The sequence below is a fragment of the Lepeophtheirus salmonis genome, chromosome 5 (genome assembly GCF_016086655.4).
Source record: "Lepeophtheirus salmonis chromosome 5, UVic_Lsal_1.4, whole genome shotgun sequence".
NCBI classification, from domain to species: domain Eukaryota; kingdom Metazoa; phylum Arthropoda; class Copepoda; order Siphonostomatoida; family Caligidae; genus Lepeophtheirus; species Lepeophtheirus salmonis.
In genome coordinates, this window is record NC_052135.2 from 21,431,078 (window position 1) to 21,455,136 (window position 24,059).

General features: G+C 34.1%; 3 protein-coding genes across 3 annotated transcripts; 1 reads left to right on the forward strand and 2 right to left on the reverse strand.

Moving 5' to 3' along the window:
* Window positions 1-2,037: 2,037 nt before the first annotated feature.
* On the forward strand, window positions 2,038-4,595 carry LOC121118606 (uncharacterized). Its single transcript, XM_040713181.2, has 5 exons — window positions 2,038-3,389; window positions 3,455-3,589; window positions 3,729-3,953; window positions 4,024-4,162; window positions 4,220-4,595. Exons 1-5 carry the CDS (start codon window positions 2,103-2,105, stop codon window positions 4,444-4,446), a joined length of 2,013 nt encoding a protein of 670 aa, XP_040569115.1. The 5' UTR covers window positions 2,038-2,102; the 3' UTR covers window positions 4,447-4,595.
* Window positions 4,596-7,179: 2,584 nt separating this feature from the next.
* Window positions 7,180-10,614, reverse strand: LOC121117891 (RAB11-binding protein RELCH homolog). The gene is given in 3 exon segments (XM_040712408.2): window positions 7,180-9,400; window positions 9,403-10,053; window positions 10,131-10,614. Coding segments are annotated over 3 exon segments (3,033 nt in total). The 5' UTR covers window positions 10,518-10,614; the 3' UTR covers window positions 7,180-7,405.
* Window positions 10,615-14,720: 4,106 nt separating this feature from the next.
* Window positions 14,721-22,029, reverse strand: LOC121117890 (multiple PDZ domain protein). The gene is made up of 3 exons (XM_040712407.2): window positions 21,577-22,029; window positions 16,706-20,919; window positions 14,721-16,642 (listed from the first exon to the last, which is right to left on the reverse strand). The coding sequence occupies exons 2-3, from the start codon at window positions 19,909-19,911 to the stop codon at window positions 15,073-15,075; spliced, it is 4,776 nt and encodes a 1,591-aa protein (XP_040568341.1). The 5' UTR covers window positions 19,912-20,919; window positions 21,577-22,029; the 3' UTR covers window positions 14,721-15,072.
* Between the last annotated feature and the right edge of the window lie 2,030 nt (window positions 22,030-24,059).

Here is a 24,059-nt window from a genome sequence, read left to right on the forward strand (position 1 = left end):
TACTTTTGGAATAAGTATAGCATAATTCAAAGCTCTTGTGCGAAGATGATGGGTAGTCTCTTATTTCTCTAACGTATCTACTTTTACTAACAACGGGATTAAATAACTTACAAAGGTGCATCTCTTTTCTTGGATTCATCTCACTTGGCATTAGTCTGATCCAAGGAGCACTATATACATGGAGAGTGCATGTCTTTTCAGAAAATACATATGTTCACATAAACAATCATAATATACATAATATTCATAACAAACATCATCGTATATCTATGTAGCAAAGAAAACTGTTTGATTTGATAAAAGATTATAGGTATAATGATCTAATTAATTATTCGACTAAACGACTTTTCATTTGTGAATCTATCTCATGTATTCATGAACAACGTTCGTTTGCCAAGAGGAATCCATATATTCGTCTCCTTGCCTCTTTATTTTTTAAGGACTCCTAAACAAGGTTCGACTGGCTTTCATCATCGTTTAATATTTTGGATGACGATCGGAAATAAGTTTAACCATCATTGTATACTTTTGTGTGACCAAGGACTGACTCACGAAGAAATGGTAGAGCTAATTTCGGTTTGTATCGTGATCTTTCAAGCCTCACATGAATAAATATAATATAGACTTAAATCAATTCATGAATTAGTTCTTGACCTTAGAGGGATACGGATGGATAATGAACTAAAGGGATGTTCAATAAAGATAAATAAATAATGATTGTTCCCTCCATTTAAGGATTTGTGTAAGAATGATGTGCTTACTATTATTCAAAAAATATTATATTTTATAATTTTACAGACCTACTCAATTAGAGAATGATAATCACGTTACATAAAAAAAATGGTAGTTATTATGTGTATTTCAGAATACTAAAAACTTAAATATTTAAATTATTATTGTATATTTTTATTTTACAATATTATTTTATATCCTCCAGACCATTTTTCACTTCACACACCGAGTAACAATGATATCAAATGATGGATAGAAATGGGATATCCTAATTACACGTGAATGAATCATAGTACTTGCCTTAATTGAGGCTTGAATAAATGGACGAAGTTCTATAGATAGAAAGAAAGGAATATTTATTGATGAATCATAGCTATCTCTTAAGATGGTGGGTACTCTCATATTTCTCTATCGTATCCACTGTTACTATCAATGGAGATTAAATAGCTCACAAAAGTTCATCTCTTTTCTTGAATTAATCTCAATTGTCTTTAGTATTATACTATTCAAGCCATTGCTTAGCTTGAACAGTATTTTTTTTCATCACGAAGAAATGTAAAATTTAAACAGGAAACGGTTTTTGATTCATTGTTTTGGAAATAACAAAAGTAGCGTATCACTTAGCAAAATAACTCACAAACTAAAGAACAAATTGTCATAGAATTTTGACAGCTGTCTTTTGAAGGGTGTTACTCACTGAAAATGAGGCGAATAAAAATAGCGCCATTTATGTTTGAAACTCGGGACTTTTCAGCCCATGCTCTATCTTTTTGATTGATTATTCAGTCATAATTATATGGACTAATTTTTGTTCCTGACTTTCTTCTCCTAGAACAAAATTAAGATGTTCAAAATTGACTCAAATTTGAGTCTACAATCTACATATACCTATATGAAAATTTAATGAGGATGTTTTTCGTTTTGAAGTAGAATAACATAAAACTAAAGTTATAAGTGATATTTTACTGTCAGATAATAAGTAAGAAAATATTAACCCAAATGTATATATTATACACACATGATACAGGGGCGTCCGCGGGATTATATATATATATATATAATATTTTTTAAAGGGGGAGAGCATAGTTTTTTTCAATTTCAAATTATAAAATTTTGAAATTTTTCCTCCGGGAATTTGATCAAATTATGAATATGAATTATTTTAACTTTTATGAATAGATGGATTTGAATTACATTAATAATTACTTATTTTCTAATAAGAGTTTGAATCGTTCATATAATGATTTAAGCGTATAATTTTAATCCAAGATTAAAAATCCTTTAATCTAATAATCCAATAATAATAGAGGATGATGATATAACAGTCGAGAGTCAAAGAGGAATCTTAAGCTATTTTAACATTATTCGTGATGACGAAGGTCACGCCGACGGACCATGAAGCAAATATCGAAAATACTTCGTCACCACGAAGAAAAAGTACCGTAAAGGATGATGATCAAACATCAACAAATCCTCAAAATAGTCATAATACATATAACAGCAAGGATCCCAACTCAAAAAACAGATCATGTGGGTCTTCTCTTCAAGCAGGCTTTTGTCAAATCAATCCAGTTACAAAAACAGGGCAACGCCTCTACATGGTTCATATGCTTCTTTTACCCTTTCTTCCCATTAGTGCTCTAATAATCCAAAATGCGATTGGACTAAGTGATCTACTCCGATACCAAGCTGAAGTCCAAAGAAGTGGAGCCAAAGTTGATGGAGCAACTCATATCGAAAAATTCATTACAAATATGCAAAGAGAGAGATCCGAAGTAGCTTTTTACATATTTACGTACGGTAAACAGACACTAGGATTTAATCTCTCAGAAAGATTTCAAATCACCGATGAAGCTCTAGAGAAAATGCCATGGCCAGAAATGAAGGTAAGTAAGTCCAACGAAAATATGTTTAAATCCAAGCTTCGCTTCCAAATTCGACATGGGGATTTTAGACAAAGAATTTCTCAAGAAGAAGAAGATATTAACTCCATTCTAAATTGGTATAATCGAGCAGATGCTGTTTTTCTACAGCATTTATCGACTGGTATCAAAACTACGAATAGTAGTGCTGTTTGGAGATATTTAATTGCCTATGCTAATTTACTAAGATGTATCGAAAACTATGGTATTGCAGTTGCCTATGGAATTCGTTACTATGGTCAAGGAAGAATAACAAGAGATAATTATATTCAATTTATACGGCATTTTACGTTGGGAGACGAATACTTAGATCAGTCCAAGAATTATGTTCCAACGGTCAAACAAGAGTCAAGTACAATCAAGACTCAAGGTGATCATTATAATGCGCTAGAGAAATCAAGGAGGGATGTACTTGAGCAACGGCCTCAGAAGCCGAATACAAATGAGGCCCTACGTTTCTACCAGGCAACATATGGCTATACGGAGGCACTCAGGGTTGTTATTAAAGATTTGAGAGAGGAAATTAAAAGGATCGTGGAAGAGGAGCTTACCTCTGCTAATCATCAACAAGCGCTTGGTGTTGCAGTTCTCATCATTGTGCTTATCATTAGTCCCACTATCATTTTCCTAGTTCGAAATGCAACAGCTACAATTCAAATATTCTCTTTTTCTCTTTCTAAAAAGGCATTTGAATTGAAAATGGAACGAAAGAAGGCCGATGATTTGCTCTTTCAAGTATTTACAACTTGAATACTTACACAGAGTATTATCATTTTTAAATTTTCCCTTTTTTTTGTTAGATGCTTCCAAAAGAAGTTGCATCCACTATTCAAAGTAAAAAAAGGTCTATGCCTGAAAAAATGGAGTCTGTATCCGTTCTTTATAGTGATATTCAAGACTTTACGTCCATGGTTCAAACAAGTAGTCCTATTGAAGTATTTTTGATTGAACTATGCATTTCATAAGAATTTATTGACAAAACAAAAAAAAAACCTAAATTCCAACATTACATTTTTTTTCATTCAAATTAAATATTTATGAAATGCAGAAGTTTATTTGATTATCTTTCCAAAGATTGTCATCCTTTTAAATTCACTGTATAAGATGTTTGATTCACGGATAGACAAATATGATGTGTATAAAGTCAACAATATAAATGACTCCTACATGATTGTATCTGGTATTCCATCTAAACCGGGGAAAATGGCTTCTTCAGAGTATCCCGCTTACGAATTATCTACCCTAGCAATAGATTTAATTGGAGGATCATCCATGTTTGTTATTCCTCATTCACCTAAAGTAAACAACGAATTCTTATTTTTCATCCCTTTCCGACATATAATACTAATCTGATTATTTTTTCAATTAGGAAAGGCTTTTAGTTAGAATTGGTATACATTCCGGCCCTGCCATAGGAGGTGTTCTCACTGTCAGAAACAAAATGCCACGCTATCGGTTATTTGGTGATTCAGTTTACGTGGCACACCAACTCAATATACAGTGTGAACGTAAATTAAAATATTATAAATTTTATAAATAGATTTTATTATACAATTTACTTGTAGCTATGAAAATTCATATAAGTTTAGAATGCAAATTACTTCTTGATTCTTTGGGAGGCTTCCGAACAGAACACCGTGGAATGATGAATATAAAACCAAAAGGGATGGTGGACACTTACTGGCTCATGGGAAAGGAAGGTGGAATTTTGAATAAGAACAATAGAGATGGAGACTATAGTATGGATGAAGGTCCAGACTATATGAAGGACTTATCTAATGCAGATTTTTAGCTATAGTTAATATTTTCAATAATTATTTTATATGCTGAATGTTAAATGTTATTGAATCGCGAGTTATGTATAAGACAATTATTATCTGGTCAATAATTTATATTAATTGTTTTTTTGTTTTGTTTTTTAAATACATCATGTTCTATTTATTACTATCGTATTTTTTTTTTTTGCTATCATACATAGGGGTATTAATATTCAAAATAAAAGATCTTTTAATTTGCTAAAAAAAAATCTATTAAATTTGAAGCTATTTAACAAATTAAATTTTCTTATCAAATGTCATAATTTGAAGAGTTTTATTATAATCTCTTAAATAGGGTTTGCGTTCTTATATATTTATTGGATTAATTTATTCGAGTAAGTCAGCATGTAGATTATCCTAATTTATTTAACCTTTATTGAAAATAATTTAATATATTTAAAGTGCCCCGATATATCAATTGAGATGAACTTTTACTCAAAATTGTCTAAGATAGTTAGCATTCCTTTATACATTAGGGGTATTACAAAATTTTATGTTGTGAAATTTTGGAATATTAAATTTGTAAATTTGACGAAAATTGTTGTCAAGCAGTAAAAACACAATTGCATTATTGAGTATTCAGTGACTCAGCTTATCCATATAATTAGTGATGAAAATCGTGTGTATAATGGGCATGCTAAAAAAAATGAACTTGGTAATTCTGATAATTTGAAGAATGTTTTGGAGGAGATGAGCTACAATTAGCCGTGACAAGGGTCAAGGAAAAAGGAAATAAACAGGACATTGCCAAGAATTACTCCAATATTTATCCCAATTCTGCTCTGAGTCCAACAAGGACTTATAATTATAACTCGGCAACAGATCCTCAAGGTTACTCTCCGACTTTGATGAGTACACACGAATATTTAATAAGGTTTTAAATATAATTGAATCTATTTTTCCTTTTCACTTTTGATAGTCAAAGTCAAGAGGGGATACAAAAATTAGCAGTGAATACGTGTCCTGTCTTTTTTTTAATGGTTCACTTTAATATGATTGTAGTAAAAACGTTGCAGACAAAATGATGGTGGTAAAATCATCGTTTACATTTTGATTGTGAGACAAAATGATTGTGGGTAATATGATCGTGAGACAGAATGATTGTGGGTAATATGATTGTGAGACAGAATGATTGTGGGTAATATGATTGTGAAGTAAAATTATCTTGAGCAATATAGTTGTGTCCAATTTATATTATATTCAGACAATAAAACACTTGAATGATGAATGTGTTTAAATTCAACCGCCACTGTTTTCCTAAGCTGGTGAACCCCATCGAATTCCATAATACAAACTGATCCTTTGGTTGTACAGGTGAACTGCTTGCCTTCAAGGCAGGATAAATTCCACCACCCCGCTTCACTGGCCATCATTTATCCCCATCAAATGTCCTATAATCTACTCTGGCCTTCGTGAAAAGTCAATGCCGAAATAAGTTTTATTCACAGCTTCCCCTCCTTGCTGGAAATAAATGATACGAAAGTCTAACAACACTTTTGACCACCTCTGTTGGTAATTATGGCCCTGCAAATGAAATCCTTTACGGCTTTTGGAGCAACGACTCAACAGGTGAGGATAGCTTGAAAAGTTAGAAACATCTGGTTTAGACTTTTTTTTGAGATTATAAAAAAAGTTTGAGCACCACTGCTTTATATCTTGTCAATCTCTTGATTTTCGGGTTGGTTCGAATTATGAAGTACTTTTTTCACTAGGTTGTATGTATTGACAGTTAATTTGAGTTAGCCATAATTGCATACCCAAGACTGTATTCATAATGCCTTTAGAATAAGTGCAAAGTTCAAAAATAAAAATAAATTAGTGGACCAAGGACATGTATGTTAAAAAAGAAACCAAAAATTAAAGTATTCATTTCCGATCTTTAACCTACATCGGATTATCTTCCCTCCAGTGTCTTCTTCAACCAAGATCTCAACTTTTTTATATATTTTCATTCCTGGCATTTGGTTATATAGGTATGAGGCTTTCGAGATACGCAAAAAAAAAGAGAAAATTGACTTATTGATTAAAGCTAATTTATTTTTTATAATATATATTGTATTTTTTTATATATTCTATATAGCAACAAAAGCACAAGAACCGAAACCGATAAGCAATATATTGCTGTTTCGGTTCAATTTTGACGGTTCCGGTTCTAACGGTTCAAAAAACGGAACTGCTGGATCGATGGGGCACAACCTTGCTCATGAGTTATCCCTATTAGTCAAGGGCGCATAATATATGAGTTATAATTTTTATACTGAGTAGAAAGACCACGCTGGGATTCACTACATAAATGCTGTTATTTAGGTTGTGGGGGGATTATTGTGGTTACAGAATATCTGCACGAACATTCTCCTCCCTGTTCCCACTGTCAACTGCAGGAATATACACGAGCTTCCTCGAGCGAAAGTTATTTATGGGTTAAAAGTAATATTTTATTTAGAATATTAACACTAAGTTATAAAATTTTCTTAATATAATGATGTCCTACTTTACAATCTTAGTAAGGTCACTAAGATGAAAATGATCACCCTTAGACCTAAAACATGAAATTGTATTAAAAACATTCAACAAGGAATTTTAAACACTTCATACTAAATAGTTTTTGTACGCTCTATTGAATTTCAGTCTACTATATTTAACTTTAAATAGCTAATAAGGACCCAACGCACTAACAATAATTAATAAGTAAGAAACAATTCTTATTATTACGCGTTAGAAATTGTATTTCATTAGAGATATATGTATACATGTCTATATATTTTTTGTGAGAAATAAAAATAGAGTAAAAATTGTGACAATGATTAACTACAATAAAAAAGCAATAAACATAGTAACATGTATGCTAAAAAAATAGTCGGATGCTTTTGAGCTCTGACAAATGATATATTCCTTTATTTTCTGTATGTAAAGGATGTCTTCGAATGACATTACCTACTTTTTCCATGAGGGTTTGGCAAATAATTTTCCCATTTTTTGCTTAACTTCTTCCATAGAAGGAGATGAGGGTAATTTTTCAATCGAACTATTGGAGGATGGAGATAATATATTTGACTCTTGAGCCATAGTCTCGACATTTTTCAGTATATATGAAACAGAGTCTTTCTGTGACTGTTCAGACACGATTTCACTAAGATTACGAAGATAAGGAAGAATATGGGATCGAAGAATAGATTTTGGTAGGATTAAATTGTTTAAAATATTGCGGTATGATTCTAAAGTAACTTCAATGCAAGTATTAAATCTCTCATTAATGACCACGGTAGTCAGTTCTCCCAATTTATTCAATAATACTTGATCTCTAAGTTTTGGAGAAGAGATGGGTATGATATATCCTAATTGAAGAATTAATTTTTGAAGACTTTCTTCATCCTTTTGGCCATCAACCAGTGAAATAAATTGCAAAAGTATCTTTTCAGAAAGCTCTGGATTACAAACAGTTAAGTCGTGAACAGCTGCTGAGCCAAGACCTGCTATTGCTGAGCGCCTCACTGATAATTCAGGATCTGACGCAAGAGTCACGAGGGCTGGAAGTAATTTAACGTTGAAGAAATCGTAGTCCAGTTTTGCTTTCAATATAACTTCATTGATATAAGTCCCACCCCTAGATCTAAATGAGGGATCATCACTTACAAGGAAATCCCATATAATTTCTAGAAAACTACTACGTAAGTCCGGCCTATTTTCAATGACTTCATTCACTACAAAGTCAATCGACGAGGAATGAACAGATTTTTTCACATAAAATGAGATCCACTGTTTCAAATCGGTCATAATATTAGATGAAAGACCCAGTAAAAATAATGGGAGAAGAGATGAAGAATATAAAGGTGATGTAAGAGGGAGATCCGGTCGAAAATAGGACCCAAATGAGGGTTTAAGTATATCTTCGACAAGTGAGGACCCAACATAATTAGCAATGTCTTTAATGATTAGTATCAGAAGTTCCACGACTCCTTCAGTTAGAGGATTTACAGGTATCTGTGCAGATACTCGAACAATTCCTTCAATAATGTTGGACGAGAACCATTGAAACAGAGAAGAGTCTTGACAATATCCTCCAGAAATAAGCTCCTGAATATGAAGCAACTGTTTTTCACCTAAGACTATAAATACATCTTCATCATTTCTTTGTTTCAAATCAAGACATTCATGAGGTTCTACAGACGTATTTCTAAATACAGTAGATATCACAATAGGGAGTAAAAGGAGTACTGTCTTAACCTTAAAATAAATCCCTTTCCAAAAAGAAGATGCTTCATCATGAAGGTCTATGACATTTCTAAGCAAGTCCTCTATAGGATCTGATCCAAGCAAGGTCTCTACATCTTGTCCAAGTGTAAAACACCAAAATGCAGAGACAAGAAGAAGAGACTCCTGTGTTGTCTTAATGATTTGTTCATTCGTGTCCTTTAGACAAGAAGTCGTTATTTTCCAAATTGTATTAAATTTATCGACCTCAGCCTCATTCATAAAAAGGAGAAGCGAAGATACTCCTTTAATGGCAGCTATTCGAACATTAACATCCTTATCATCAAGTGCCAACTGTTGCAGCATGCTCAGAACTAAAGAATTGCGAATAGATGGTGGGATGTAAGGCATAAGTGTAACGCAGGTTTCAGCTACTAGTGTACGTCTGGACGGATATTTATGATCAATTTGCTCCCAACAATGTGGCAAAAGCTCTGATTCCAAACGAGAAGGCCCAAATTTTTCAGCAAGTGACACATATCCCTCAATAATCATTTTTCTTTGAGACGAATCTGGTTTTTTAATTAAATTGAACAAAATTTCAAGGAGGAGATCCCTAACTTTTATATCAGGGTGATGCTTTATAACAGACATTATGACAGGAATTAAATCCTCTCGCTTAGCTAATAATACATTTGGAACGATTTTAGGAAGAGAGCTTCCTAATAAAAAATGTCTTCTTCGGACTCTTCTTCATATTTAGACTGGTTATAAAAATTACAGAGCCCAATTTTATCGCATACATGTTCATATATACCATAATTCAGGGGGAAAGTGAGAGTCTTAGTTGTAGAAGTAAGTTCTTGGTTATCACAATCGTTCGTATCATTGATACTTGTAACTTCTTCCTCATTTTCAACTTCTTCAAAGGGAGAAGAGTTTCCTTGAATCCCTATATTTTCCTTGGATGATGATGAATAAGGCAGAGCTTCAGACATGTGTGAAAACCTTTCTTTGAGTACATCTATGGTTTTGTTTTGAGCTTCAATAGTTTCTTTAAGAGATTCCATTTCCATGAATTCATCATCATCCGTTTGCATAAAAGAGTCCGTATGATCAATCTCGACCGTCTCAGTTTGCAGAGCTTTATCAACATACATGTCATCAAGATCTTTGAAGAGATGAGAATGGCCCTTAAGGTAATACCCCCGAAAGAGACTTAAGAGATTCGGTGGTTTCATATAAAGAGATTCTTCCCATTCTTCGAAATCCATATCAGCATTTTCATCAGAGAAAGTGATGGATGTTAGTTTATAATTGTTTTCAAGAAGATAGTCATTGATGAGATGATTGAGAAGAGTGAGTTCTCGAGAGGAAATAGTACGTTCATCCTATTTGTAAAGTAGAAAAATATAATGATTTAATTTAATAATTAATAAATGAATAAATGTGAAAGTTCATGACTTACGTGATTGTTTTCTGTGGATTTCGACTGAATTGAGGTATGGATACTTTCTTTGGAGGCTAACTCTTCTTTTAGAGTAGTAATGGACTCTCTAGCTTTTCTCAGCTCAAATTCAAGGACAGCAAGTTTATTGTCCGTCTCCTGCCTGGAATCCTCTGTGGACATTCCTCCCCATAGAGATGAGTCATCCAGAGTAGCTTGACTAGCACATCGATCCAGGGATAGAATAGCATTTTCCTCAAAGTTACTTGGGTTTTCAAAGAAGCTCTTGAGATTCGTCATAGGAGGAAGGCCTCTCTCCAGGATCTCTGTATGAAATTCCAAAGCAGATAGAAGGAAACCCTCTTCCAAAAGGGTTTCCGCTATGCTTCGATGATCCGCCTTACTCATTCCTGATGCGACACACTTCTACCTGGGGAACAGCTCGTCATCATTTACACTTTTATATATGTATGTATGTATTCAGTATAAAGTATTTATTAGTAGTATAAAACAGAATTTCCCTTCTTTTTCTTACTTTGCTCTTATTCTTCTTCTTCTTATTATTTTTACTATTTCGCCCTCACTTGACTATATAATGTTTAATATATAAATAGTTACAACTTATTAATTCATGTGCGTACATTCGTAAATATTAAATAAACTAACATATTCTGTGGAGATATGGTCCGGTATGTAGCGCGATATTAAATGGATATTAATATAATATTGTTTGACGATACTAACCCACTATTATAGCCAGGACTACTACAGAGGAGAAAACATTAACAAACACGTCCCAGCACCTTTGCTACTGCCCTTCTCATGCGTCGTTAGTCCACACATGCTTTAAATTGTAAGAGTATACAGACACCCATAACTTAATACTAACAGGGAGTCCAGTCAATATAAAAACCAAATGTGAATGCCTTTACTCATATTAGTCATTGAATATAAAGAGAGACTAAGGAAAGAGTCTCATGACGCTTGAAATAATAAGTTAACAGAAAAACAAGTATGTAAATCATGCTAGCTCTTTCACACATCCTCCATCACAAAATGTGTAGAGATAGGACTTTTGTAGAGTGCCCAGATAATAAAACTGAAATGTTTCTCTACGAAAATCCAATCCCTAAAATGACGCGATTAAAAAAAAATTTGCATAGTGCGAGTACACAACTTTAAACGGGGTACATGCAATTTAGCGAGGTTATTTTCAGCAACAATTTATTTGGGCGAGCTGCTTTGCAACAAAGTTAATTTCAGCGACATTTTTATATTGATATTATAATATACATATACTAACTATAGTAGGTCTGCTCCGCATTGCCTCGGACATTAAGAAATTAAAATTAAATAAGAACTCGCCTGCTTAATACAAAACAAATAAAAAAACTGCAAAATTTAAAGAATTATTCTAATGTTGGCCTTATGTATAGTGTATTAATTTAATAATATATAGGCACTCTCCTTTCATACAATGAGGAATTAGTTGCTTAATTCTGGGTCAGACGCCCAACATGCAGTCTCACAGCCGCTTCCTTGAACATCAAGGAAACCTCCTATTATCCCAAAATACACACGGGCCCTCAGGTTGTACAGGTAAAGTAACGGGCCACAAGGCAGTTTAAACAGAACCGTCACCCCATTTGTAAGCACCAAGAACCCCTTGCAATATGCTAGAATATACCCCTGCCCACGGGTTGAGTAAGCAAACTCCAGGGCCTGAGTCAATTTAAATTTCTCGCCGCTGCTTCCTTAAGCATTAAAGAACCCTCCTAATATTCAAAATACACCCCGGACCTCAGGTTGTACATGCTAAATGTTAAAAAATGATAATTTATGGCTGCCATGGCCCTGAAGACCAAAACCGTTTCTGTAGCCATAAAAACCTGCATGAAAAATTTCAAGAAAATCCATTCATTGATCCAGCCGTGATTGAAGGACATACACACACACAGACAGACATTCACATTTAATATATAGATTAGTGATTAATAAATGACAATTAATGACGTCATTATTAGGCAAAAAAGAACAAGATACCCTCGAATCGAAGGTTTCTCGTCCGGTAAGTATTTCCAAATTCCTGCGCCTCCATTTCCAGAAATCCAGACAGAAAGAGACGTTATTTTAGGCATTTTATTTAGTTCTCTGTCGACTATCAGTATCTAATATTATATTAATATTGAATAATAGGCGGGAATTGATAACGTTCTTGATAGAGGAAGATGTTTATTATTTAATCAATGATGCCATAAGTATTTATTCCCTTCTCCTCGCACGCTTTTGTTTCCTTACCAATCAGAAGAGGATCTGCCCCATCAGAAGTCATTATCATTGACCTTGACATTAAGAGGTACTTGCACAATTAACGATCCTTCCATTAAAGGAGATGATATCCAACGAGTGAAGCACTTGTTCAGCCAAGATATCTCCCCTTGAGAGTTGAGATCAGAGGACATATGAATTGGATATTCCTAGGATCGGGAATGATGGATGGAGGCGGATCCACATATCTGATTGCTCCGGAGGAGATATCCATCAAAATGACCATGAATGAAATGTATTTCCAAGTAGTTCCAATTCCTCACTTCTCTCACCTCTCTCCTTCTGCTAGTTGCTGTGTAATGTAATTCAAAGTCGTGCCTACTAGGGTCTATAAGTTTTGTGAGTCAAAAATAAGTTTTAAGTCAAAGTTATATAGTTCCCGACTGTATGCATATAAGATCAAAATGAATCTGAGCTATGTCTGTTTAAACTTCGTATAATGTAATTGTCCTTGAAAAAACATATAATGTCATGTTATAAACAATTTATCTGTAGAATCTGTCTAGAACCGACATTTGGGGACCGAACTAGACTGAATTTTTCGTTTGGACCGATCTATACCGAATTTTTATATGAGACCGGTCCAGGCCGATCTTTTTAGTTGGACCGAATTAGTCAGGTCCAACAAAAATACAACGGTCTCAGACCGGTCTAGGATTTCCAGACAGAAACCCCACACTAAAAAATATCAATTAGCCCATAAAATACTGCCTTTCAAACTATGATGCAATTTATGACGTCATTGAAAATCAAGCTGACTAATAAATTTCCTGATTAATATCAAGAGCGTATGGTGGTTCGTTGTTTCTATGAGATGGAAGTTAGAAGGACGTTTGAAATTTCCTCTTGAATGTAATGGAAATGCGAGACAACGAGTTAGAACTGCGGCACAGCTTTTATCTAGCATAATGTCCAAAGCATTTTTATTCATCTATGGCCTATGTTACTAGAAAGAATCTCATTCTAGAATCATTCAAATAGTTAATGATTGGTTTGACTGTATGAATGCTAGTAGATCATACAGTAAAAAAAAGTAATCTTGTGGGTTTGGTATACATTTGGAAGAACAGAAGCATGATTTGAAAGAAATGGAGTGGTTAGTTTTGTCCATGAAAGTGATGGGGGGGGGGGAAATTTTCAGCTTCCATTAACCCTTCGTCTAAATCAAGATTGTCTGGAGAATGTATTCTCATGGATTCGTGCCATCACAGGAAACTACTCATCCATTCACAGGGGAAGCCCTCAGAAGACTAAAAGTAATTTTAATTAGAAAAATCATGAACTTGTCTTAAGAAATCCAGCTGTTGAAGAGGAGTTAAATGATGAGGATGATGGTGAAATAGTTATTAAATCAATAACGAGTCACTTCTTTTCATCAAATATACAAAAAATGAGCATGATGAACATGCAATTGAATCATAGGAAACTTTTGAATATTCTGGACTTCTTGAAGCTCTTGAAGCCGAAAAAGTAATTACAGCAGATACAAAAGAACTATTTCAAGTTTCCAATGATTGTTCAGATCGGGGTCTGGCTTGAATGATATAATTCTTCTTCCGGGTTACGCCACACTTATATTGCAGGATTTTTGGCAAAAAAAATTAAAGATCTTTATCCAAATTTAGGGAAAAAGACATGTTACTTTGGGTTTAGTGAAGAAACGTCTAGCCTTGGATTGAATTGTTCCTAAGGGAGTCATTACAATGCCCTCGTGTTTTTTAAATTTTGTCATTGTCTGGAAAAAACATTTCAATGCTTTTTATTGTAACCATGAAGACACAATTGACAAAAATCCAAAGGTATTTGAAAGGCTGTATAATCTCCTAAATGAACTATATCCTAACTGGCTTTGTGAAAACAAGAACAAGAATTAGAGTAAATAACCTTAATAAAAAGCTCAAACTGAAAAACGCAAGTGCTAATCTGAGAAAACTTAGACAGATTGGTCAATTTTCAAATTAATATTTATTATTCATGTATTTTTGATTAACGTCATCAAGGACCGAAATTTATAAGTTTTAGAACTTAACCATACCGATACTGAGCTAGAAATAAGGACTCACACAACACTAATCATATGAAAAGGGCACTGAAATTAACATCACCCAAATGAAGGGACACGATTTCAATCTTATCATAATTCATGGTATAGATTTTATTTTCCAATTATATATTCGTTAGTCGTCCATTTTTCTAAGAGTCTCTTCAATTGAATACAACAATAAATGAGGAGTTGTAAATGAATGTAGTTCAAGTATTTAAATAATAAAACATGGTAATGTATTTATATAATATGAATAAATTGCTTTTATTTATGTATTTCACTTCTCTAAATAAAAAAATTAAATAGCTAAAAATATTTGGGCTTTGACAGCTAAGAAGACAAATATGTAAATATGTATAGGAAGTAGTAGAAATCAACATTAAAAGTTTTGTACCAGAAAAACATTTTACATGCGATAATTATGGTTCAATGTATTGTATAGGTAAAAGGTATATAATATTATGTGTACTGTGTATGTTACTTATGTGGATAAAATATTTATATATATTTAAGAAATTGTAGTAAGGTTTCCAATAAGAGCAACACATAATAAAATTATCATAAATTAAAATAAATAGCTTTAAAAACAAACTAAGAAAGAATTTGTATTGTAACAGTTCCTTCGCAGTTCTTCAAGATGTTGACGGCATCTTGATGAGTTAGGCCTTCTAAACTAATATTATTTACAGAGACAATTTGATCTCCTCGCTTTAAACCCCCATGCTCTGCCGCTGCTCCAGTTTGAAAAACTGTTTTTACGTAAATAGGCATATCTCCGTGAGGAGATCCAAAACCACCGACAATAGAAAATCCAAGACCTTGCTCTCCACGCTCAAGTCTTATGGTTTTAGGAGTACCATTAATAATGGGAGCCATTGCAGAATTTGAATCATTAGAATGTTGAGAAACATGGTGAAGCCCAGAGACGGGAGCAGTTGCTTGACGCTGTTGCTGACGATTACCAACTCGTAGTCGACGCACTTTCATGGTTATTTTCCCTTGCGCCATCTTTAGAATTGGCGCAGCTTCCTCTTGGGAAGAATTTGTTAAATCATTACCATTAACAAGGATAATTTGATCACCTTGTACTAAACGGCCGTCTGAGTCGGCTGCACCTCCTTTCACTACTTCAGATATATATACTCCTGGTCCAGACTTTTTTCCCACAATAGACAGGCCAAGACCTCTATCTTTCCTCTTAATTAATTCAACCTCAAAGGTTTCATAAATCTCATCATCTTCTCGATGAATAACAAGTCGAACTTTATTGGGCGTTTGTCTTAGAGCGTGAAGAGCATAAGAATGGGTCACGTTCCTCAGATTGTCATTCATCACTTCTAGAATTTGATCACCAGGCCGTAGACGCCCGTCTTTATGTGCTGCACCTTTCTCATAAACTTCATGAATAAATATAGCTCCTAGTAGTGTATCAGATCCACCAACAATGCTTAATCCTAGTCCCATAGGTTTACCATCATCATCTTTATCCTTAGTAATTTCAATAGTTGTATCCATTCCAGGAACAATATCACATGTTGCCGGTAACTGCTTTTCTGAAGGTTTTTCTTCTTTGACTCTAGGAGATGCCAAAGGTTTTTTTAATACTGTCGAAGGCTTATGAGTAGGAGACAGTCCAGGTGGTTTGGGGGCAACAGGAGGCTTTGGTGGAAGTATTGGCTTTTTTATTTCTTCTGTAGCTGCAGTGGGAGGAGCAGATTCTACATTGGGGTTAGCTACACACATTGTGATGATTCCATCAAGTGACTTTAATACTCTAGCTGCTGATTCATAAGAGGCTCCGACGAAATCCTCACCATTAACGCATAATATCATATCCCCCACAAGTAATCCCGCTTTATCTGCAGCAGAATCAGGCTGAAGATCTGATACAAATACTCCTGTTCCAGCTTCAGTATGTTTCCCTTCGATTATCATGATACCTAAACCTTGATCTTCCTTTTTAATTCTAATTTGTCTTAGGCCTGCATATTTTTTGTACCTCTCAATTGGGTTGTTTTTATTTAATAATCCATGAGGAAATTGATTGGCAGAAAGAGGTTTAACAGCACATTGAGAGCCACCTTCTTCAGGAGTTAGTAGAACAAAAGTGACAGCAGAATCAGGAAAGTTTTTAATAAGAGATGATGCATTCAAATGACACCTAAAAATGAAATGCATTAACTAGTGAATTAATCCAAATTATTTATTGTAATATGACCATTACCTATTGTGCAATACTTTTCCATTGACTTCCAAAACAGAATCACCAATTTTAATTCTCCCATCTCTAGCAGCATTACCTTGAGGGATTAATCCACATATAAAAACAGCCATTTGGTTTCTATCCTTATGTCCAGCCAAAGAAATACCAAGTCCATGAATACCTTTGTTTAAACGTACCAAGCTTAATTTGCCTGGAAATTTTCCATATTTTCTTCTGATTTTATCCATAGTGTATCTATAGTCATCCTCTTCTTCATCATCAATACTACTTTTGTTAAGAAAACTAGCAGAAGCTTTGTCAATCACAAAACCATTACTAAGTGTTTCTGTGCCGGATAATTCGCCTTCTTCCGATTCTTCTTCTTCTTCCTCCTTATCTGTAGATGTATTGGCAAATTCTGGTGGTGCTTCTATTTTGTCTTTCGGCATGCTTATGTTATCGTTGCCCTCTTCTCCTTGATTAGTATCTCCTTCAACCATATCTCTTTCTTCCTCCTCCTCCTCATCATCATCATCATTGTCAGTGGGGTCATCCTCCTCCTCATTAAAGCCTAGTAGTGATTGGACAAGAAATACAACAGGATTGTTTGATTGCCGAATCACATCAACAGCCCTTTCGTGACTCGCTGTTCTCAAATCATTACCATCTACTTCAAGTATTCGATCTCCGGTACATAGCTGTCCAGTTTGGCCTGCAGGACTTCCTTCTAAAACATTTTTGATAAAAATTCCACTTACAGATGCGTTTAGAGACCCAGAAGAACTGTCTCCATCATCACTTGAAGGAGGATCCACTTTTCCACCAACAATGGAAATCCCTAGGCCTTTATTCGGAGCTCTAAAAACTGTTACTTCTCTCTCAGGACCCCAGTGCTTTGACTTATAGGCCTTCGACGTCCTTAGAGGAAGAGAGGATTCATCATCATCTGATATCGTTTTACCGATACTTAGGTCAATATCTTTGGATGTAATTGAAGTTAAAGATTTTGATGGACGAGGAGGTACAGTTGGCATAATAGGAGGAGGTGTATTTGGCAATGGAGGTGGAGGTAGAAACTCTTCTTCTACAGGATTTTTTTCTTTTTCCAAATCTTCTATCAATGGAGGTGGTGGTGTAGGAGGAGGAACTGGATTAACATCATCCGTGTTGGACTCTCCTAATGTATTTTCTATCATTATTTTTTGTTCGGTGCTATATGTAGGACTCATTTCCTGAGTTATAACTGCATTAGAATCTTCTAGGTTAAAAACAGATACTTCTGGCTTAGAGTTATTGATAGTAATGAATGAAGTAACTTTTTCTCTCACAGCTGGAATAGGTGGTTCCTTTTGTTGAGCTAGTCTAGTAATCATTGTTGTTTTATAAACAACTGCATCACCCGCAGGAACAAAAGATATTTGTATGTCTTGATTAAGTGGTACTTTATGAGTTCTTTTCAAAATATTCAAAGCTTCAGAGTGTTTTATGTTTCGTAATAATTCATTATTGACTTTAACCATGTAATCACCCGGCTGAATTCTTCCATCTCTAGCTAGAGTTCCCCCAGGTGTAATGGATTTTACGATTAAACCATTGATACCATCTTCTTCAATATCAACTTGAACACCAAGAGCTTCTGAATCTTTGATTACCTTTATGTGTCTCTCAAGAGCTTCTGGAAGGGGAGGAATTCCTATAGATTTATTAATTCTGGAGGAATTTTTTTCATCTTCGTCCTCTGGTGGAGGACTTGTAGGTATAGGAGGAGGAAGATTTGGAGTATCAGACTCCATATCACTAATCTCGCTTCGAACCTCAGTGTTATCATCACTTCCATTGTTATTTGAATTGGTTATAGATGCATCTTTGGAGAGTGTTAAATCATCATCCAATTGAGACGGGAGTGGTTTAGATACTCCTATTATCACTAAACCTTTTGGAGCACCCTTCAGTGCTTGAACAGCTTCATCTAATGTTGCGTGGCACAGATCGACTTGATTAACTTTCATTAATCTGTCTCCTGGAATAAGCCGCCCATCTTGTTGAGCAACGCCACCAGGAACTAAACTTCTAATAACTATAACAGTTTCGTCCTTATTTAATGGATCTTGGTAGTCCAAAATAGAAAAGCCTAAACCTTTATCTCCCTTGATCAAATCAATATCCAAAACCTCCTCGGCCCACATAGCAAGAGAAGTAAGTGGCTCAAGGGAACGAGATTTTGAATTCATACTGCTGGTAGACTCATTATTACCTGTGTTTGTTCCCATACTCGAAATGGAACCATCAGACTTTGCCTTCACCAGTCTTTCAACTGATACAGTAGACTCATCACTCGTATTATTGTTACTAATGAGCTTAGAACGAGGTGGATCAACAGAAGTATTTCGAGCACAAACTATCCTGACCCAAACTGGAAGATCTTTTAGTATAGATACGACATCTGTATGATACAGTCCAATCAATTTCTGTCCATTAACTTCTAGTAACTCATCTCCACTTTTGAGTAAACCATTATGACCAACAGGTCCGTCTGGAAGAACACTTCTAATGTAATGATGAGGATTATGCTCTTCTCCATCCACTTTTTCTACAGTCCCTTCCAGACTTATTCCAAGTCCACCAGTTGATTGGAATTTTTTTAATTGCGCAACAACGATTTCATATTGAACTCCCATATAATCTGACCATTTTTGAATGATTTCTCTTTCGATTATGGGATCTAATTCTCCTTCAAAACTATCCACTCTGTTGTTGATCTCATAAACGGCGTTCTCATTCACTTCGTCATTATTGAACTGATTTTTACTTTCAATGGCCTCTATATGAAGAGATTTTGTAGGAGAAATGTGTGGAGATAGTTGAATCATTTGTGTAGGAGAGGTAATAGGGGTGTTAGATTGACTATTGGCTATAGCTTGTTGTAGCTGTTCAAATTTTAGTCCATGAACATATCGAATCAGTTTAAGCTTCACAGACTTTCCAGTAGATCTAAGCATTTCAACAGCTTGTTGATTTGTGTACCCTTGTATCGAATTGCCATCAACTTCTACGATTTGATCATTAACAGCTACCATACCCGATCGAGATGCTGCCGAACCATCAGTAACGGATTTGACAAATATCCCAGACAATTCTTCTCTTTCACAAGTATAACCAGCTATTGTAATGCCTAATCCTTGAGAGTCTTTAATTAATTCGACATCTAAAGTTTCCATTTCGGGCATTAACTCAACTCCTGCACTAGGAGTCGTGGTTTGATGAGAGATGAGCTGATTTAAGTCAATATTTGGGGCTTCTTCTCTAGTGGAAGCCCCCACTGATGTCGTTTTTTGAAGATGAGCCTCAAGTTCTTCTCTATTCTCCAAACTTAAAATGGGAAGTACAGGCAAAGAACGGCTTGTATCTTTATTTTCAGAAGTAATTGGTCGTGCAACAATAAGTTTGACAACATTTCCAGTTCCACGAAGAACAGCTGCAACTTGTTCTGAGCCCACTCCCTGTAACCAATGCTCATTAATTTGTAGTATAAAATCCCCAGCTCGCAGCCTACCATCGGAATCAGCAACACCATCAGGGAGAATCGTTTTCACAACTACTCCTTTCTTTTGACCACCAATGATACCAAAACCAAGTCCAGAACCATTGTTTACAAGTTCTATCACTTCAACTACACAGGACTCAGCAGGAGTCTCATCGATTTTATTTTGTGTAATATCTTCAGACCCTCGCGCCACAACTAAATCAACATATCCGTCAGCTCTCTGTAAAATATTTATAGCCTGCTGATGGCTAATATTGGAATCCAAAGATTTTCCATCAATAGCTAAGATTTGATCTCCTTCGATAAGACGACCATCTTTTCCGGCCAATCCATCAGGCTGAATTTCCTGTAGATAAATGCCGAGTTCACCCTTGAATTCACTACGAAGTCCCACAACCGAAAATCCCAGACTGTGACCCTCGGGTTTATAGAGTTTGATACGTTTGATTTCTCTTCCTTGTGCAATATCTTCAAATGAGTCAAGTTCCACTTCACTCTTGATTCCTTGTTTCCCCTCAGCTGACGAGAATCCATTATGGCTCGGAGGGACATTGCTTATATTAGAGGATGAAAGCTGCACCAGTGCTGGTGGACTTGTGCTTGTGGGTGAGGCTTGAGGTAAATTGAGAACTAATTCTCCGGAAGGAGTAATGTCAAAATCCGCAGGTAAAATAGATGGGTGCAAATGAACCTATCCAATGGGAAGCACAGAATAAATTAATTAATTTTGATGTAGTCTACCAATTAATCATTACTCATCATTAAAAGAATATCTAATAAAGCGTTCTTATTTACGCCTTGGGGGAGCATAGGTGATATTTTACAACATAAATTGGTCAAATGTATTTAAGAATTTAAAAAAAGAGTTTAAGACCTGAAATGAATTCTACTTGATGACAATGATATTTAAATATAATCTAAGTAATGTTATGTAAATCCCAATGAAATGTCTAAATTTGAACAATCATGATTATTTTATAATCGATCAGGGAGAAGAAAAGTAGGATAATTAGTCCAAAATATATGGTTCTTTCCATAGTAATAGTTATTTTTTATCTACTTACAATATGGACATACGATTGTATAACGATACAATTACATATATAATAATGTAATACAACTAGGGAATGGAGGACAGATTTTTGATGGACAGTCAAGTTTAAGTCCCATTTTGACAGGCAAAAGATGACTATTTTCCTGAATATGAATGAAATAATGTTTTCCTTATTTCGAAACTAGGTGGTTTATGCCCCCAAAAGAGTGGAAAGAGCGCTCCTCTTTAGGAGAATGCTAACTGAATATCAAAACACTTATTCGACTCCTAAGGACTTAGAATACTGATACTCACTTGTCTTTTAAGCTCTCTTAAAGAGTCTTGAATGTTTAAGATCGACGTAAAAACCGGAGATTCCAGGACCGAGATGAGAGTATTGAGGTCAGACTTGATTTGAGCATTGCTGGAGAGGCTTTCAGACTCTTTGACTTTTTTTTTTCTACCTCTTTTAGCAGCTCTAAGGCTGCTCGTGTCTCTCCAGATATTGGCATTCTCATAGCAGGTTCATATTTGGGTTATTTCTTCTTATACTCCCAACTACTACTTCTAAATAATGAGTACCAATAGAGTCCAGAACAGGTAGAAGAAATCTGAAATACTAATGAGTAATACTTATATCTAATATCAAATATGAGCAAAGCAACAACAACTGGCCGATCCACTCTTCTCAAATAATACAACTTCAAGCTACAACACAAATTATTAGAATTCCTTTTCTTCTTCTCCTTTTTTAAGAGGTAAAAATATATAAAAAAGGATAAAAAGGAAAAAAAAAAACAATAACAAGAAAAATAGAACTCGCCACTCTGTAGTAAATACTAAATAGTAATACAGACCCTACTTATTACTACCACTATGGACTTGAACTGTACGGTCTTTATTCAACATCCATTTAAGAGGTTCGGACAAGAAATAGTCAGTGTTTCTTCTACTAATTTTTATTCAATATACATTTAGGTCTTATTATTTAGGCAACTTAGTTATGTTACAAAAAATTTCAAATTCTATTTTTTAGATAATGGTAAAAAATACATTTTAATGCACAAATCATGTCTCTAGCATCAATATTAAGGAAGTTATGACTTATTTAACAACGAAATTTCAGGACTTTTTTTCGCAGTGTTACACCAAAATCTATTATCTAATGAAATTTGCTGGAATTACAGATTACTGTATTGTGCAAAAATTTTAAATATCTGCAATTGAATTGTATAAAATGAAATTCGAGTATATGAATATCTTCCCACACTCTCCAGACAATTAATAATAGTTATTGAAAAAAAGGAGAGCTTAAAAATTAAGACAAAGTACCTACATATTGCTCAGTATTAAAGATTAATGGTGCTAATGTCGGGTTAAAAATGATGTACGTTACAACAACAAACTTTTTGAAAACTTTACAAGATACTAGATAAATAAATGTTTTAAAGTCCACTATTACTTTTATTTGTCCATTACAACCTATCAGTAATTTTGAAAGCTATTTTGACATGACTTATTTTCTAGCAAATAGTGTGATTAATGAAGCAACAGATTGAAAAATAAATAGACTTGGCGAAAGATTAAGAATTTATCTACATTAAATATAAATTTACCCAATTTAAATATTAAACATCCAGTATTTCTACGAGGATCCCCAAACCCCTTCTAGACTTTCGAGCCCGCCTCCTGCAAGATTTTTCCTCTCTCTAAATCGGCATTTTGCCACATACTTATATTATCATTTATTAAATTATTTATATTAGTATTAGCAATATTAGTTTAGTAGGAGTATGTCTCTTTTTGGATCTTGGTTCAAATCAGAGATATATATATGATAGTTTATATTTTGCTTTATTTCTGGTTCAAATATAATAAAATTATAAATTATAGCATATAATTCTATATTTTTAGTATCAAATACACCTAGCTAAAATCAATATTCTTCTTATAGTGTATAATTTATAAATTATATTTCAATCAGATACATTAATAACATATATATTGACATAGATGGAAATATTATCAGCCAGTTTTTTTTTTTAAATCGAAAAATAATGTAGTCACCCTGATAATTTAAAGAATTTTTGGAAGAAGAGCAGCCTAGCTGGAATGACGTTTGATTAAACTAGCTGCGAGCATGAGATGAGACAAATAAACTGAAATCCCACTCCGTATGGGAATTACATTGATGTCGATCCTCAATTGAGAGTCCAAGTTGTAAGTCTGCAAAAATCATTAGGGTTACTTTTCGTCTTTCACGTCATGTGTAAATATGAAGCAGTAATTTCTAACATTTCATCGTTGAATTTACAATCTTAATTTATTATTCACTAATACTTCCAAAACAATTTTTTATTTGGTTTACAGACATTTTATAATTTAGTATTTGTAGAAATAATAGAACATAACAGCAGTCTCTTTAATTATTAATATATGAATATGACTTCTGATTGAAATTATTTTTGTACTCTTGTTTGAATAAAAACCTATTGCATTTCAAAAAGTATGTATTGTGCACTTTTCAGTACTTAAAAGTGCTTCCTCTCTGAAACAAAAAAAAATGTCTACGATACTTGTATTCCTAAAATCAGAGGATGAGTTGCTTTCGCTTTTTGTTGCTTGTCTTCTAATATAATTAATGCATTTTATCAATCACTTAATCAATGATAGATTCAATTGAGTAATATTTTATAAGTTATTACATATTAATTAAAAAGAGATTTCATTATAATATTAGTTACAATAAAAGTAATATCAACAGTAATATATTACTAACTAACGCACTAAAACTAACA

Coding starts and splice junctions, on each gene's coding strand:
- LOC121118606 (XM_040713181.2), top strand. CDS start 2,103: ATGACGAAGGTCACGCCGACGGACCATGAAGCAAATATCGAAAATACT. Junction 3,954..4,023: donor TTATTCCTCATTCACCTAAA/GTAAACAACGAA, acceptor TTTTTCAATTAG/GAAAGGCTTTTAGTTAGAAT. Junction 4,163..4,219: donor ACTCAATATACAGTGTGAAC/GTAAATTAAAAT, acceptor ATTTACTTGTAG/CTATGAAAATTCATATAAGT.
- LOC121117890 (XM_040712407.2), bottom strand. CDS start 19,911: ATGCCCGAAATGGAAACTTTAGATGTCGAATTAATTAAAGACTCTCAA. Junction 16,643..16,705: donor GGAAAAGTATTGCACAATAG/GTAATGGTCATA, acceptor TTTCATTTTTAG/GTGTCATTTGAATGCATCAT.